The sequence below is a fragment of the Budorcas taxicolor genome, chromosome X, assembly GCF_023091745.1.
Source record: "Budorcas taxicolor isolate Tak-1 chromosome X, Takin1.1, whole genome shotgun sequence".
NCBI classification, from domain to species: domain Eukaryota; kingdom Metazoa; phylum Chordata; class Mammalia; order Artiodactyla; family Bovidae; genus Budorcas; species Budorcas taxicolor.
Window position 1 is genome coordinate 43,251,522 of NC_068935.1, and position 18,160 is coordinate 43,269,681.

The following is an 18,160-nucleotide window of genomic DNA, read 5'->3' on the forward strand; positions in this document are numbered from 1 at the left end:
GGGGTGGGGCAGAGTCGCTGGCAGCAGCTCTGTGGTACCCGGCAAGGGGCGGGGCCACGTTAGGGGTGGAACTGTGCTGGCTGTCGCCAATGTGCGTGCAGGCAGGGGGCGGAGCTGTCCCTGGACAGCTCAGGCCTGGCCTTGGATGTGGCAGAGGAGGCAGTGGGAGACCACCCCCCGAGGGGAGACCGACGGTAGGGCGCGGCGGGGAGGGGCGGGGTGGGATGTGACTGCTGTCTGCCAGGAGCTCCAGGCCTCGCGTCCACCTGTCCGCCAGCTCGTGCTGCGGTCGGTCTGCGGGTCCCGCGCCGGCCCGGGCCCATGGCGGCGTCGGGGGCTCTGTCTGCGGCGGCGGCAGCAGCGGCCCTGTCGGGCGTGGCAGTGCGGCTGGCGCGCTCAGCCGCGATCCGCGGCTCGTACGGCGCCTTCTGCAAGGGGCTCACGCGCACGTTGATCACCTTCTTCGACCTGGCCTGGCGTCTGCGCATGAACTTCCCCTATTTCTACATCGTGGCCTCGGTGATGCTCAACGTGCGCCTGCAGGTGAGGATCGAGTGAACGCCCACTACCACCTCCGCCCGGCCGCGATGGCCGCATCGGCATGAAGGATCACGGGGCCGGGGGCCGCCAGGACGTGCCGGGGAAGGGGCGGCCCAGGCCTCTAAGCCCTAGACCACAGCGGAGGACGCAGCCACCGAGCCCCGGCTCCAGCCAGCCACGTCGCGGCTGGTGACGAACTGCACAGAAAGCTAGCGAAAAGGGCCCTTTCCGTCGAACTCGAGAAAATTATCTGAATGCAGCCTACCTGTTGCCTCACTTTGGCCGAAGGGGGGAGCAGAAGGAAGAAATTCTTCAATAGGAACATGAATGATTGACCCTGACTGAAAAGGTAGGAGGCCAGAGGTTGGACTTGCGGGCTGGAGGGAGGCGGTTGCCATGGCATCTAGATATCCAGCCCCTGGGCGGCTTGGGGGAGGAAGGGACCCGTGGAAGCCAGCCTGGAAAGCTGCCGAGCTGAGAGCAGGCAAAGCAGGGTGCACGCAGGCCCTCTGGACTCCCTTGTCATATTTCCAGCTTGGGGATGAGAGGCGGCTTCCTGGGCATCTCCGAGGGTCAGCCCATCACCTCGGCCCACAGCCCCGGTAGTGTCACCTGAACACGGGGGAATGGAGGGAAATGGCCCTGGAGAGGCCCGGAGAAAGCCCTAGAAGAGAGTGGATGCTGGCCCCCTTGTCCTCCACCCCTCAAGAGACAGCCTAGATGGATGGTTGTGTTCTTGGCCCAAGCCCAGGTCTGTGTCTTTCTCAGCCCTTCACAAGACTTCCTCCTGGCGGGTCTTGGACTGCTCTCTGCCTGCTCCTGCTGTCTCTGTTGCTCCTCTCCACCCTCCAAAGCTTTGCATCAGGGGAAAGGGAAGAGTGGGAAAGACGTGTTCCTCCCAGCCCTGCCCCGTCTCAGCCACGCTCCCTCCACCTCCTACCAGTGCCTTCCTGGTGCCACCGAATGTGCTGCTCCAGTCCTGGACAGCCTCCAGCAGCCCCTGTGTCCCACAGGATTTGGGAAAGTGGGGGTCTCCTTGAGTGGAGGGCAGCTGTCAGGCTGGGATGGGAGAGCAGATGGAGAAGAGGCTTGTAGGGTAGACGACAGTTGGGGAGACGAGGATGTCTCTGGGTGAGGAGGCAACTCTCAAGTCCCCATGTTTTTCTTGCAGGAACTGGTGTTATAGAAGGTGAACCGCCCCTTCTGTGGTCTTGTCGAGAGACTCAAATCCCTGCCTGGGGCACCCCTGACCCTAGAGTTGCCTGGAGAGCAGCCAAGAGAAGGGCCTGACCCCCCGAGGAGAGGAAGGGCCTTCCAGGCAGAGAGCCCGAGGGGTGGAGTGACCTAGTGGTCCGGTTCTGGCACGGGGAAGGAAGTACAGAGCTAGAGACACTCTGGCGGAGCTCTGTTCTCCCCGCCTGCCGGGCTCTGGGAAGGGAGACATTTGCCCTTGTCACATAGATCAGAAGTGGGGGAGCTGAACCTGCCTCCGGGCCTGCATTCCCCACCTGCCCCCCAGTCTCTGGGAGACCTGGCACAGTGGGATGGGGGAAGGGAGCACAGGCTCCCAAGAGATCTAGAGAGAAAGGCCCATGGCAGGGAAGGTGGGGTCAAGTCACAGGGAAGAACTGGGGGACAGTCTGAGCTGAGATGGTCACAGGAGAGATGAGTCCCAGAACCCCCTTGGGGAGCAAGGCCCTCACACACAGTCAGGCCTCCCCACCCCAACCCAAGCCCCACCCAAGGCTTAAACAAGGGTTCCTTGGTGTTGAGTGGCACAGGCCTCTCAGTTTTGGGGGGGGGGGTGTTGGCTGGCTCCTGGGGCCAAGTGTAATAGGAGGGAAGGGATACATGTGGGTGGGGTGGAGCTGAGACCCACGCATGACCCCATGTCTCTGTCTCCAGGCTGCCCCTCCTGCTAGGATCACACAGGAGCATCTGCTCTGGACGGGCCTGCAGCGGCCCTGGCTGTGCTGCTGACTGGTGCACCAAGAGCGGCACTGAGGGGAGCCGGGAGAGGCCCTGGCCCTCACCCCCCATCCCAGATCCACATCTGCCCCCTCAGTGATTGCTCGAGGTCCTGGTCCTCAGTTCCTGGGACTAAGAACCACAGCAGCCTGGTTGCCCCTGGGACACAGGGGCTGAGCCTCACACCATGTGCCCTTCTCAGCCACCCAGGTCCCGGCTGAAGATCTCTGCCTGCCTCACCCCGAGGCCTGAGGCTGCACCCGGGCTACCACATGCCCCCCGCAGATTCCCACAGACGGAAGGACGCTGATGGCTTCCTCCCTTGTGCCAAGTTGCCTGGAAACCCCTGGTCCTGGTGGCCCCTCCTCCACCCCAACTGTGTTCCTCCAGGACCATTTCCAGGAGACTGCCAGCCTTTGGACTGCATCCCTGGAGTTCTGAGAGACTGTGACATGGGGCTGCAGGGGTGGAGAGGAGTGGAGGACCAGGGGCCTCCTTGGGGCTGATGCACAAATGTGTGCACTTTTCAAGTTCACGTCTCACCCTCTGGGTGACTGGATCCCCAGCCGCAGCCTCTTCCTGGGCCAGCCTGAGAGGACCTGGGGAGGGCACTAGGGAGGATCTTTACTTAATATGTGCGTGAATGTGTGTGCGAGTGCACATGTTGAGTGCATGTGTGAGTGTGGGATGTGTGTGGGGATGTATGTGCGAGTATGTATGCACATGTATGAGGGCTTGAGTGTGTGAGTGTGTGGGTATGAGTGCAGATGCATGAATGCACAGATGTTTGTGTGTGAATGTGTGGATGTGAGTGTGTGTGAATACACATGTGTCAGTGTGCATTTGTGAATGGGTATATGTCTGTGCACAAGTGTGTGATTACTTGTGCACACACGAGTGACTATGCGCTGCAGAGGGTGCAGAGCTGTTTAGCGGGTGTGCAGTGCAGGAAGGGCTCCCTGTCCTTCCCGGGCTTGTGGCTCTGTTGGAGCTGCCTGGGCCCTGGGAGGCCGCTTCCCAAAGTGGAGAAAGTATGTTGGAGATTCAGGGGCCCCGGGCTCAGAGACCCTTCGCCACCTGCAGAGAATCCCCCCTCCTTGTGGGGCTCTGGCTGGGGGCTGTCCGCCCCCAAAGATATTGGCCGTGGGAGGGGCGGGGACACGTCCTCAGCACGTGCTCCTGCCACTGCTTTTCTTACTGTTTTGATCTTGAGTACTTTGCTGCTTCTGCTCTCCCACCGCTTCCTCATCTCCCGACTGGGCCCCTGCTGCTCTCTCTGCACTTTGTTTGCAGTCTGTTTTTCAGGCAGTGGAGCTTATACACAATCACTGACTTGAATAAGACAACTTTTCCTTTTCTGTGTGTGATGAACTCGGCACCAGTCAGCGCAGTCTGGTCAGAGAAATGTTCTTGTTTCCAGTGTTGTCAAAACTTGTGTCTATCTAAGTTAATAAAAAATATTCTTTGAATTGAATAAAATAAAAACTGGAGGCCTCTTGTTTCTGGTGTGGTGCCCCCTTGGAGGAGAGGGGCTGGTGGTGAGCTCACCCCACTCTGGCGGCCAGAAGCTGGGGGAGGGGAGCATCCTGAGGGCTGTAAGTGGGTGGGGTCATGGCAGGGATGGTGGCCTGTTCAGAAGTTGCTCTGAGACAGGACTTGACTTGGAGCGCTGTTCCCGGGATGAGAACTCAGCAGCATAGGCCTGGCCTAAGATGCGGCAATTGTCCCAGTTTGTCCCATTCACAAACTATTTGAATAACCAGACAGCTAAGCGTTTTCTTTATTTTAAAGCCTGGTGTTAGAAAGCACTTAATTCAGTTGAACCCAAGGATGGGCTGGGGTAGGTGAGGTGAAATGGACCATCTGCAGATCATTTTGTGTCACCCGGAGGCCCCTCTGCAGCAGCAGGTGGCAGGGACCCATCGCTTCTCTGGCAGTCAGGTTGGTGCCCAGTTTTGGAGAAGATCAACGTTGGGGACCAGAGACCAGCTTCCCTTCCCTCCACCTTAGACGCAAGTTGTCCCATCACAGGGCCCGGGGTGGGGACTCTGAGACTGCTGTAGAGGGAGAGGGGGTGGTGGTCAGAGGCTGGGGGAGGGAGGCCTGCAGAGAAGCACAGCACCCACCTCAGAGGAAGGAAGGTGGGGCCCTCTTCTGCTCACAGAAACAGAAACATCAGGTCATGGGGTGGCTGAGACCTGTGCTTAAGCAGAGTCCCACGACAGGACCAAGGCTCTGAGCTACTGGCAGATCTTAAGGCCTGGCCCTGGCATCCCCTGAGGGTCCTGTCACCCCACTGGAGGGACTCATTCTCTGCTCCCCATCCTCCCTGTCTGTCTCCTGACTCTGCCCACCCTTAGACCAGGATCCAGCTCAGACCCCACCTCCACACCTGCACTCACCTACCCAGGCAGGGAGGAAGAGCACACAGCTCCCCCAGCCCTTATCTGGGCACCCTCGGCCCCCCAAGAGATGATTCTGTCTGCTCTCCCTCCTTAGCCTCAGCCTCTGGTCTCAGCCAGACCTCTCCTGCTGTGTCTTTCCTGCTGCCTCCTCCTCTGCTCCTTCACTTCCACCACCCTGAGCTAAGGGCTCACTCAGCATCTGGGCCCAGGCACAGCCCGTGACTTTCGGTCCAGTGTTCTTGCTGCCTCTGGGTCTCCTTCTTGGCACCCATGATTGTCCTGGACCTGAGGCTGCTTCTGAGCCTGCACCCTGCACCCCATCCAGCTCTCAGCTCCCTGCACCCACTTGCCCAGCCCCTCCAGGGAGGCCCATTCCAGCCCTTCTGCTGCCCCCCCTCTCACACCCAACCAGGCAGGAGGAAGACAGACAGTGTCTACCCATGAAAGCTAGCATGGTGGGGCTTCCCCTCTGGCCAGAGCGCCTCCTGGGGCCTATAACTGACTTTCCCAACTTCTGCAAACAGTAGGCCTCCATGGGCCACAGCTCCCCACCAAGGCACTGGGTATCCCCCCCAATCCTGTGCACTCAGAGACTATCTCACTCCCCACTGCCGTGCTGACAGTGGCAGAAGCTCCTGATTATCTTGAGGCTGTGTTCCACCTCAGCCCTGGGAACCAGGCAGAACCTGGGAGCCTCTGCCTCTTCTGCAGAGCAGTCCCCAAGGCTACCTTAGGCCAGCTTCTCCCTTGCCTGGTCACCAAGCCTTTCTCCAGGCTTCCCTCAGTGGCTGCCATGACAGCCCTCCCTCTCTGTGGCCACCACAGGATCCATCTGCAGCAACCGCCACTGCTCATCTACCCACAACACCCCTTAGCCAGAAATCAAAAGTCTCAGGAATCCCTCCTTCCCTTGCCTCCCACATCCCAATTTATGCCACACATCCCCTGTAGCTCATTAACATTCACCCTGATAATGGGGTCACAGTGGCACCCAGAGGGCCTCAGGGAAGGCAATTCTTCAGAGACCCTCAGCCACTCATTTGGCAAGACATATTTCCTGGGCTCCTCTCCATGCCCGACCCCAAAGTAAGCCCTGAGCACCGAACCCATGGACCAGTCAGAGGAGCCCACACAGACCATGTGAGAGCATAATAGGTGCAGGGCTCATGGGAGGGTTCAGTCAGGAGGAATGCAACCCCTCATGTACCCAGGAAGTAATCTGGGGTGTCATTGCTATGGCCAGCTCCAGGTACAAGGTTAACTCAGAGCAGCCTGGCCACCCAGACCAGCAGAGCCATAGGTGACTTTCCCAGTTCCCAGAGACTGGCAGCCAAAGATTGCATTTTTACATGGTGTAGATTAAAAAGAAATGTCAGGACACATGTGGCAGGAATTCCAATGAATGCACCAGACACAACTGGAAGGTAATTCCATCGATGTTCTCGAGGAAATTTTTCTGGAAAGTCTTATCTAAAGTTGTTTCCAGGTGAATACCACGGCAGATCTGAGCACTTTTTAAAACGTTTTTTTATTCAGATATTGTGCACATCCTTAACCCAGACCCTTTGGAGTGTTCTCCATCCTGCTTTTCCTACCTCCCTCTACAACAGGGTTTTGCACCCAGGAGTACAGAGTGCAGAGCCCCAGCCCAGGAATCAAAGGCCCTGTGGGGTTCCAGCTCCACAAATCACCAGCTATGGGGATGTGGGCATGGCACTGTGCCTCACTGCACCCGTTTCCTGGCCTACAGGCACAGTAGTGCAGGCCCCAAGGAAGCAACATCTCAATGCTTTTTGATGTTTTGAGACCAGTAGACTATTTTCTCTATGTTTATGTTTTCTCATTTTCTATGACTTCATGATGATGGCAACTCTCCATGTACATGCCACCTGCAAAATACTGCAGTTTGACCTTGCCCTGCTGGGCGCCCTTTCCGCAAGGTCAAGTTTAACAGAAAGTCAGTCTCTGTCACCCTGGGAATCCCAGTCATATGGCTAAAGCAGAGCCTCTACAACCTCATTTTGACACTCATTCCTCCCACTCCCTTTCTGTGCCCCAAGACCTCTCTTCTCATTCCCTTAGCTTGTGCCTGTTGGCCATCTATATGTCTCTTTTTTTTTTTTTTAAGAAATGTCTGTTTAGCTTTTCTGCCCATTTTTTTTCATGTTTTAAAATGTTGAGTTTCCTGATTTGTTTGTATATTTTGGAAATTAAACCCTTGATAAATTAGGAGTATGGTATTAACGTATACACACTGCTGCTGCTGCTAAGTCTCTTCAGTCGTGTCCGACTCTGTGCGACCCCATGGACGGCAGCCCACCAAGCTCCCCTGTCCCTGGGATTCTCCAGGCAAGAACACTGGAGTGGGTTGCCATTTCCTTCTCCAATGTATGAAAGTGAAAAGTGAAAGTGAAGTCGCTCAGTCGTATCCGACTCTTCACGACCCCATGGACTGCAGCCTACCAGGCTCCTCCATCCACGGGATTTTCCAGGCAAGAGTACTGGAGTGGGGTGCCATCGCCTTCTCTAGTATACACACTACTATATATAAAATAAACAAGGATTTACTGTAAAGCATAGGGAACAATATTCACTATTTTCTAATAACAGAAAAATTTTAAAAAGAATATACATATATAAAACCAAATCACTTTACTGTGGTCTTAAAACTAACACAACATTGTATATCAGCTATACTTCAATTTAAAAAACAAAACTGACTGTATATGGATGACTGCTTCTGTCAATGAAGTTCCTGTTCACACAATACCTATGGGATTTTCTGATATAGTTCAAGGAATCCACCAGCACTGGCCAGCCTTGGACTGGAGCATGGAGCCTTCACCAAGTTTTGGCAGACTTTGCTTTCTGTAATGAACACACCATGAGGATGAGATATACAGGTTTTCGAGTTATAGGAGGTGCAAGATCTTGAGCAAATAAGAATCTATGAACTGACTATGTGCTTCAGATTTCTATGCATACCACAAGATCTGCAAATACATCTGGGATGCAGGGTACCCCCTTAAGTCACCAGGGACTTTTCAGAACACCAGCAGTACTTGAAATTGTCATTACCTTTTGTACATCAGGTACATGGTGCTTAGAGCAGACTTGGGAGGGGAGACTAGCTGGGTTCGAACCCGGACTCTTGAGTGGAGTCATTCTGGCCAGGTCCTTCAGACTCTCTGGGCTTCCCTGGTGGGCTGAGTGGTAAAGAATCTGCTCGAAACCCGCTTGAGAGGCGGGTTCGATCCGTGGGTCTGAAAAATCCCCTGGAGAAGGGAATGGCTACCCACTCCAGTATTCTTGCCTGGAGAATTTCAGGGACAGAGGAGCCTGGTGGGCTATGGTCCACGGGGGGTCATAAAGGGTCAGACAGGACTGAGTGACTGTGCACATTCAGATTCTCTGTCTTTCACTTCATCTGCGAGATGGTGAGTAATTCCGTGGTTCTCTGAGGAACATGTGAACCAATACACATCAATCACTGAACACTGAGCAACGGTGACTGACTCGTGGAAGTGGTCTGTATATGAGACCCTGTCTTTGTTAGTGATTAGCTTGATTCAGAGCTGGTCAGAAGAGCTACTCAGTCTCAGGATATCAAAAGACAAGCTGCTCTTGCTGAAGCTGGGGAGGGGCTGGTGACTAGAGTCCTGCCTCTGGCCTTCCATCCACACCAGCAGTGAGAGCCCTTGAGCCACTTCTGTAGTGTACGCTTGCCTGCTACTCACAGTGTGGTCCAGGGATGAGCAGCATCAGTATCACCTGGGAACTTGTCACTCTGAGGCCTCCACCACAGACCTATTGAATTAGGACTTACACTTTCATAATAACTGGTGATTCCAGTGAACATTAGAGTTTGAAAAGCACTACCCCCTGGTATCTTGAGAGTCAAGAGGTTGACATAAGTAAAGTGTATTTTAAATGAACTAAAAAAAGACTTACAGTGATGTACCCCAAACCACAAAACTAATGGGTGGAAGAGCCAAGATTAGCATCCAGGTTTCCTGACTTTCAGCTCAGGCTTTTCTGCACTATTCTGATCAGTTGCACCTTGTGGCAGATTCCCCTCTGGTCCCAGAGGACAAGTTCATGCCTTGTTTCTGCAACCAAGCCCCTGTCATATGTCCTTGCATCTAAATCCATGACTTGTGAGACTTCCTTGGTGATCCAGCAGTTAAGATTTCACCTTCCAGTGCTCCCCTGATGGTTGGTTCAGTGGTTGAGAATCATCCTGCCAGTTCACTGCACAAGGCTTCCATCTCTGGTCCTGGAAGATCCCACTTGCCACAGAGCAACGAAGCCAGGGAGCCACAACTATTGAAGTCTTCTGGCCCTAGAGCCTGTGCTCCGAAACAAGAGAAGCCACGGCAATGAAAAGCCCACGTACTGAAACCAAGAGTAGCCCTGGCTCGCTGTAGCCAGAGAAAAGAAGACCCAGCACAGCCAAAATAAATAACCTAGGAACCGACTACAGTCTCCCGATTTCTGAGTGGAGCAGCGCCACCTGCTGGTGATTCCTTGAACTACATCAGAAAGCCCTAAAGGTGTGTTGCCAAGGCCTTCAGCGACAGGGACAGTCATCCGTGCACAGCCAGTTTTGATAAGGGCAAGATAAGAAAGAGAAGAGAGGCCTTGGGACACACGAAGCGAGTGGGAGGAATATACGTCAACGTGAGGGTGCAGAGCTTCGTTTAACTCGAAAACCCAGTGGAGCTGCGCCGTCTACTGGTGGATTCTTTGAATTACATCAGAAAACCCTGGGGGTGTTGTGTTGGCAATCCACATCACATCAATCTGGACACTGAGCACAGTGGCTGACACGCAGAAGCGGTCTATCCATGAGGACCCGTCTTCGTTAGTCATCAGCTTGATTCTGAGCTGGTCAGAAGAGCTGCTTAGTCTTAGGATGTCAAAACGCAGCACCGCGTCAGGGTCAAGGGCATCAACTCTCTATTTAGACACAGCAGCTCTACCACTTAACAGGGGCAGGCCACTCGGCCTTTCTGAGCCGCAGCCTCATGACTGGTCAAATTGGCGTGGGTAGCACCTACCTGGTGACTGTCGTGGGTCCGATGCGGCCGCGAGCATGGGTAAGGGCCTGGCTCGTCCTGGGACAGGTTCGGTGGGTGGCAGCTTCTGTGTGAAGCCGGCTGCGGGGTCGCCTTCACTGCGCACCATCCGGAAACAACTCACTCCTTCCGCCTCGTCTGTAGCTCCTTCACCCAGTTCTCATCTGCTTGCCCTCAGCTGCACAGAGTGGGTAGTCGAGATCCAAAGGAAGAAAAAAGAACACAGGAAATGGAAGGGATTCTATTCATCAACCTTCCCTGGATTTGGGAAAGACAAAGCCACCCTGTGACTTTCAGGTCGTACTACAGCTGAAACCCCCTCATAGTCTCCCCCTGCTGCCTCTTTGGTGTACCTGAACCTTTGGCCTCCCGCAGCCACAGGAGCAAGCCAGTTGGTACTACTGCCTCTCCTCCCGGGTGCGGGGAGGGGGCCCGGTGGGAGGACAACTGAAGGCTGAGACCTCGGCTAGATTCCTGCCCTCACTCGGTTCTGCCCTCTGCCTCCACCAATCCCTGTCGATGCTTTTCCATCACCTGTGTGCTCCATGGAGCATACGGATTTGCTCAGCCTTTTATGCCACAGAGGACTTAAACCTGCAAAGTCAGCCACATTGTTTTCCTCTGGAAAATTTATGGAACTGTAGACTATTATTTTTCACCTGGGGCTTCTCAGGTCCCCAGTTAAAATACATCTGTTCTGGCATCACTTTCCTTCAAGAATACCTTCTGCTTTCTAATTCGTGTTGGTATTTTACCCTGACCATTATAGTTCCCACTGTAGTTCTCATCATGAAAGCTGATTAGCATTCTAGCTTGTAGATCAGTCTCTGGTGAGTATATCTTAATTTTTGACTCTTGCAAAAATGAGTTCATTACCCTGCAATATCAAGAACCAACCCTTAGTGGTAACCAAGCAGATTCTCATCAGAGATCTAGCTGCTTTTGGCACAGTCTAGTGTTCATAGTCAAACTGTTCCAAGTTGAATTTGTCTTTTCTAAAAACCCAAAATACCCTTCTCTTCTTTTTTGGTTCCCTATTTTGTGTGGTGTCACCACCATCCACTCCAAAATCAGGTGTCGTCTCTGAATTGGCTGTGTCCTTCTCCCTCATGCATCCAGTTAGTAAGACTCCACTTCCTGTTGTTTCTTGAATCCATCTCCCTATCAGCCTTGCTTTGGTTTAGATACAACTTATTTTGCTGTTGACTCTCTACAAGTTTCCTGTCACTTTTTACCCATTCCCAGGTTTTGAGCCCCACCCCAAGCAATGCCAAGTTCACCCTCCTTCTCCTAGATAATGCGGTTCAAGGAAATCATAAATATAGTCATTCCATTCTTCTCTCAATATCTTTCAACAAATCTCAAAGTTTAGGATTAAACTGCATCTCCAGAGCACCTCTGATCCCTTCTCGCTGATGCACATTGTGCACTATGAGGTTTATTTTCTTGCTCTCCAGAGAATAATGAGCTTAAAAGAGCACTTCATGTGCAGAAGGGCCTGAACTTGTAGCTTCTCGCCAAACAGATTGCATTTCACAAACTTCACAACAATGATCAAAACACATGGAAGTTGAAAAATAATACAGAGAAACTGCATGTTCTCATTATCTATGAGCAATAAGTATCAACCCATACTCAATCAGAATGGATCTCTGCCCCCTTCTCTTTCCTACCACCATGGAATTAATTCAAAATCAATCCTATATGAGTACATACAGGAAATTGCTTTCAAAAGGTGAACTGGAAAGCCTTATGAATAACACTAAATAAGCAATTTTTGGATCTGTTGTATTCATCCATTTTATTGGCTTGTGAGATAATTCAGACATCCCCCATGCAGGAATAATGTTTTGAGTTTCTAGGTCCATGAACAATACACAGCCTTATCGGAAGAGAAACCTTTGCAGGTGACTCCAGCTGATGCAAGTGAGTGTACTAGGCCGTGTGGTGTGGTGCATGATGGTGCTGTATTGCATATCAGGTGGCTGTAAGAAGCCTATGTCAAGCCAATAGATGAGAGTCTTCCTGGCATATACTAGAGGAACTGCATGCTCTCTTCATCTTTTCATTGCCTCCCTGATACTAGATGACTAAATGCCCACTGTGAGATACCAGGTCTCTCAAGCTGCCCTGCATAACTGGTGATTTCTGAGGCTTAACAATTCATTAAGGAAAGAGAGTAGGTAAATAAATAGATCCCTATGAGAAATTATCCTTTGGGCCATAACACAAAGGCCACACATACATATTTGAGGACTATAAGAATGTTTAAGGAAATCTCCTGACCCTGCTAAGGTAAGGCAGAATTAGAGTGATTGGTATGGTCCTAGGCATGGTCACAGAAGAAGTCAGGAGGTTCTGACACAAAAAGCAAAGGAACAAAAGCAAAAAATAAGCAAGTGGGGCTATATCAAACTAAAAGGCCTCTGCCCAGCAAAGGAAACCATCAATGAAATGAAAAGGCAACTACTAAATGGGTGAAAATATTTGCATGTCATATATCTGATAAGGGGCTAATATCCAAAAAAAATATGGGAACTTCCCTGGTGGCTCAGATGGTAAAGAATCTGCCTGCAACTCAGGAGACCCAGGTTTGACCCCTGGGTAGGGAAGATCACCTGAAGGAAGAAATAGAATATATAAAAACCTCATACAACTCAAGAGCAGAAAAGTGAATAGTGCCATTAAAACTGGGCAGAGGATCTGAATAGAAATTTTCCCAAAGACATACAGATGACCAGTGTTACTCACTCAGTTGTGTCCAACTCTTTGCAGACTCCATGTACTGTAGCTGGCCAGGCTTCTCTGTCCATGGACTTCTCCAGGCAAGAATACTGGAGTGGGTTGCCTTTCCCTTCTCCAGCGGATCTTCCCAACCTAAGGATCAAACCCAGGTCTCTCACATTGCAGGCAGATTCTTTACTTCTGAGCCGCCAGGGAAGCCCAGATGGCCAACAGGTACATTAAAAGATGCTCTCACCACTATTATTCAACATAGTTTTGGAAGTCCTAGCTACAGCAATCAGAGAAGAAAAAGAAACAAAAGGAATCCAGACTGGAAAAGAAGTAAAGCTCTCACTGTTTGCAGATGCCATGATACTATACAAAAAAAACCCTAAAGATACTATCAGAAAATTACTAGAGCTAATCAGTGAATTTAGCAATGTTTCAGGATAGAAAATCAATACACAGAAATAAATTGCATCCCTATACACTAACAGTGAAAAATCAGGAAAAGAAATTAAGGAATCAATCCTATTCACCATTGTAACAAAAAGAATAAAATATATAGGAATAAACCTACCTAAGGAGACAAAAGAATTGTATACTGTATACAGAAAATTATAAGACATTGATGAAAGAAATCAAAGATTAAAAAAAAACAGGTAGAGAGATATTCCATGTTCCTGGGTAGGAAGAATCAATATTGTGAAAATGACTATACTACCAGATGCAATATACAGATTCAATGTGACCCCTATCAAATTACCAATGGCATTTTTCACAGAACTAGAACAAAAATTTCACAATTCATCTGAAAACACAAAAGACCCTGAATACCCAAAGCAGTCCTGAGAAAGAAGAATGGAGCTGGAGGAATCAACCTTCCTGACTTCAGATACTACTACAAAGCTACAGTCATCAAGACAGCATGGTACTGGCACAAAAACAGAAACATAGACCAATGGAAAAATATCCAGAAATAAACTCATGCATCTATCCATACCCTATTTTTGACAAAGCAGGTAAAAATATACAATGGGGCAAAGATAGCCTCTTCAATAAGTGGTGCTGGGAAAACTGGACAGCTACATGTAACAGAATGAAATTAGAACACTCCCTAACACCATACACAAAGATAAACTCAAAAAGGATTAAAGACCTACATGTAAGACCAGAAACTATAAAACTCTTAGAGGAAAACATAGGCAGAAAGCTTGATGACATAAATCAAAGCAAGATCCTCTATGATCCACCTCCTAGAGTAACAGAAATAAAAACAAAAGTAAACAAGTGGGACCTAATTAAACTTAAAAGCTTTTGCACAGCAAAGGAAACTATAAACAAGGTGAAAAGACAACCCTCAGAATGGGAGAAAATAATAGCAAATGAAACAATTGATAGAGGATTAATTTGCAAAATATATAAGCAGCTCATACAACTCAATACCAGAAAAAGAAACAACCCAATCCAAAAGTGGGGAAAAGACCTAAACAGACATTTCTCCAAAGACATACAGACGGCTAACAAGTACATGAGAAGATGCTCAACATTGCTTATTATTAGAGAAATGCAAGTCAAAACTACAATGAGATATCACCTCACACCAGTCAGAATGGCCATCATCAAAAAGTCTACAAACGATAAATGTGGAAAAAAAGGAACCCTCTTGTGCTGTTGGTGGGAATGTAAATTGATACAGCCACTATGGAAGATGGTATGCAGATTACTTAAGAAACTAGGAATAAAACCACCATATGACCAAGCAATCCCACTCACAGGCATATACCCTGAGGAATCCAAAATTGAAAAAGACACATGTACTCCACTGTTCATTGCAGCACTATTTACAATAGCTAGAACATGTAAGCAACCTAGATGTCCATCAACAGATGAATGGATAAAGAAGTTGTGGTATATATACACAAAGGACTATTACTCAGCCATAAAAGGAATGCATTTGAATCAGTTCTAATGAGGTGGATGAAACTAGAGCCTATCAGAGTAAAGTAAGTAGAAAGAGCAAGATAAATGTCATACATTAATGCATATATCAAGAAGGTCAAGGTCAAGAAGCAACAGTTAGAACTGTACATGGAACAACAGACTGGTTCCAAATCAGGTAAAGAGTATGTCAAGGCTGTATATTGTCACCCTGCTTATTTAACTTATATGCAGAGTACATCATGAGAAATACCAGGCTGGATGAAGCACAAGCTGGAATCAAGATTGCTGGGAGAAATATCAATAACCTCAGATATGTAGATGACACCACCTTTATGGCAGAGAGCGAGGAAGAACTAAAGAGCCTCTTGGTAAAAGTGAAAGAGGAGGAAGAAAAAGCTGGCTTAAAACTCAACATTCAGGAAACTAAGCTTATGGCATCTGGTCCCATCACTTCATGGCAAATAGATGGGGAAACAATGGACATACTGACAGACTTTATTTTTGGGGGGCTCCAAAATCACTGCAGATGGTGATTCAGCCATGAAATTAAAAGATGCTTGCTCCTTGGAAGAAAAGCTATGACCAACCTAATGCTGCTGCTGCTGCTGCTAAGTCGCTTTAGTCGTGTCCAACTCTGTGTGACCCCATGGATGGCAGCCCACCAAGCTCCCCCATCCCTGGGATTCTCCAGGCAAGAACACTGGAGTGGGTTGCCATTTCCTTCTCCAATGCATGAAAGTGCAAAGTGAAAGTGAAGTCACTCAGTCGTGTCCAACTCTTAGCGACCCCATGGACTGCAGCCTACCAGACTCCTTCATCCATGGGATTTTCCAGGTAAGAGTACTGGAGTGGGGTGCCATTGCCTTCTCCGATGACCAACCTTTTTAACAGCATGTTAAAAAACAGAGACATTACTTTGCCAACAAAGGTCTATCTAGTAAAAGCTATGGTTTTTCCAGTAGTCATGTATGGATGTGAGAGTTGGACTATAAAAAAAGTTGAGTGCTGAAGAATTGATGCTTTTGAACTGTGGTGTTGGAGAAGACTCTTGAGAGTCTCTTGGACTGGAAGGAGATCCAACCAGTCAATCCTAAAGGAAGTCGGTCTTGAATATTCATTGACTGATGCTGATGCTGAAACTCCAATACTTTGGCCACCCGATGCAAAGAACTGACTCATTGGAAAACACCCTGATGCTGGGAAAGATTGAAGGCGGGAGGAGAAGGGGACGACAAAGGATGAGATGGTTGGATGGCATCACCGACTCAATGGACATGAATTTGAGTAAACTCCGGGAGTTGATGATGGACAGGGAAGCCTGGCATGCTGCAGTCCATGGGATCGCAAACAGTCGGACACGACTGAGCGATTGAACTGAATGCATATACATGAAATCTAGAACGATGGTAACAAAGAATTTATTTGCAGGACAGCAGTGGAGAAACAGACATAGAGAACAGACTAATGGACACGGGGAGAGGGGAGGAGAGGGTGAAATGTATGGAGAGTAACATGGAAACTTAAATTACCATATGTAAAATAGATAGGCAATGGGAATTTGCTGTATGTTTCAGGGAAATCAAACAGGGCCTGTTTGAGACCCACAACCTAGAGGGATGGGATGGGTAGGGAGATAGGAGGAAGGTTCAAGAAGTAGGGGACATATATATACCTAAGGCTGATTCATTTTGAGGTTTGACAGAAAACAACAAAATTCTGTAAAGCAATTATCTTTTAATTAAAAATAGAAAAAAAAGGTGCACTATGCTGTTAACCATCAAGGAAATGCAAATCAAAATGATAATATGATATCACGTCACACTTGTTAGAATGGCCATTATGAAAAAGATGAGCTATAACAAGTATTGACAAAAATGTGAAGAAATATGAATCTTCCTACACCACTGCTGGAAATGTAATTGGTGCAGCCACTATGGAAAACAATATGGATGTTCCTCAGAAACAAACAAACAAATAGAGCTACCATATGATCCAGCAATTCCACTCCTGGGTACATATCAAAAAAGAAAAAGAAAAATGCTAGCTTGAAAAGATACACGTGAGCCCTTTCCCAAGTGTTTTGGAGGAGACAAACCCAGTTGGCGGAAGAATTTGTAAAATACTTATGTTTCTCAGGAAGATATGTATATTGAAAAAGATCCCACTTGTAGACGTTATTATTTGTGATGACTACAAGCATGATTGATGAAGATATGCCTCTGTGTGCATCACTACAGGTTACCGAGTGCGACTCTGGGCTCAGCAATCTGGGCATTGATGAGAGGTCGTGGGTGGCAAGGGGAGGGCTCTCCAGGCCGGAATTGAAGTTCTCCCCTTGTTAAGGCAAGAAAGGTGGTAGGCAATCTGACGCCTTCCTATGTGAAGTGATCCTTTTGCCTACTACATGAGGGCCACAATACATGTTCAGATATTGTGGGGGTGTTGGGCAGTTCCTGGTACAGTGAGGCAAAGTTAGGGTGACCAGCACGGTTCTGCAGAACATCATTGCAGAAGTCACAGGGAACAAAACTGGAACTAGTGAGCATGCAGTTCTCTCTGAGTAAGATGGTAATTGATGTGAATGGTAAGTCTCATAAGGATGTACCCTCTCCCCACTGCAGCCACTGTAATACCCCCATACAGATTTATGATGTCACCAAGCTGATGTTGCTCCTACCTGGAATGTTTCCCTTGAAGCCTGAGCAAAGAGGAGGCCCATATATAATAGCAAAAGCATGGGGTATAACAGGAGACCTAACTTGGTCTAAAATCTGCCACCTGTAATCCACATGACTGTGGACGCTGCGTCCTGTATCTGAATTTCTTTATATGTCAAAGAGAAATATAAATGTAAGGGACACCATGAGGTTAAAACCTACCTAACAAGAACAATCAATAATAGTTGGGAAGCACTTGCCTGCAAACCAGAAAAGATTTTAAAAATATCAGGGACTGCTGCTTCTGATCCAGCGAGGGATCTGGCCAGGAGGACCAAAAGCCTCTTAACTCGAGTCCCGGGACAATCCTAGTCATGACTTTCGGAGATCGGGGTCGTAACCAGGCGAACTTCCCGGTAGAAAAGGCCACCGGCTGTTGGAATGCGATTCAGTAGTAATCTGGACGCAAGACAGGCAGCAAGTCGGGGGTTCCGAGATCGCGGACGCTCGCAGGAGACAGCCGCCTTCGCGGCGCCGCTAGGACTCCCGTGAGCCCGAGACTCGGTGACCTGAACTGTCCTTTTTTTTTCTGCATCCGGGGCTGAACCCAGGATGGGACGTGCGGGACACTTCCGGACTCGCGCGCGCGCGCCCGCGCGACTCCAGACGTGCGGGACACTTCCGGACTCGCGCGCGCGCGCGCGCGACTCCGCAGGTGGCGGGAGGGCCGTTATGGGCGTGGCTATCACGCAGCCACCGGAAGCCACTCTCTCTTTTCCGGTCGGCGCCCGGCCCGCAGCACGAGACCCCAAAATGGCGTGGCGGGGTACGGTCTCGAAGCGCT

The 18,160-nt window shown here is 49.5% G+C and overlaps 1 protein-coding gene across 1 annotated transcript; it reads left to right on the top strand.

Annotated features, from left to right (window-relative positions):
• The first annotated feature begins 321 nt into the window (after positions 1-321).
• On the top strand, positions 322-558 carry LOC128070450 (small integral membrane protein 10-like protein 2A). The gene has a single exon (XM_052663761.1). The coding sequence runs from the start codon at positions 322-324 to the stop codon at positions 556-558; it is 237 nt and encodes a 78-aa protein (XP_052519721.1).
• The last annotated feature ends 17,602 nt before the right edge of the window (positions 559-18,160 follow it).

Excerpts from the sequence above, each read along its gene's own strand:
- LOC128070450 (XM_052663761.1), top strand. The coding sequence starts at position 322 with ATGGCGGCGTCGGGGGCTCTGTCTGCGGCGGCGGCAGCAGCGGCCCTG.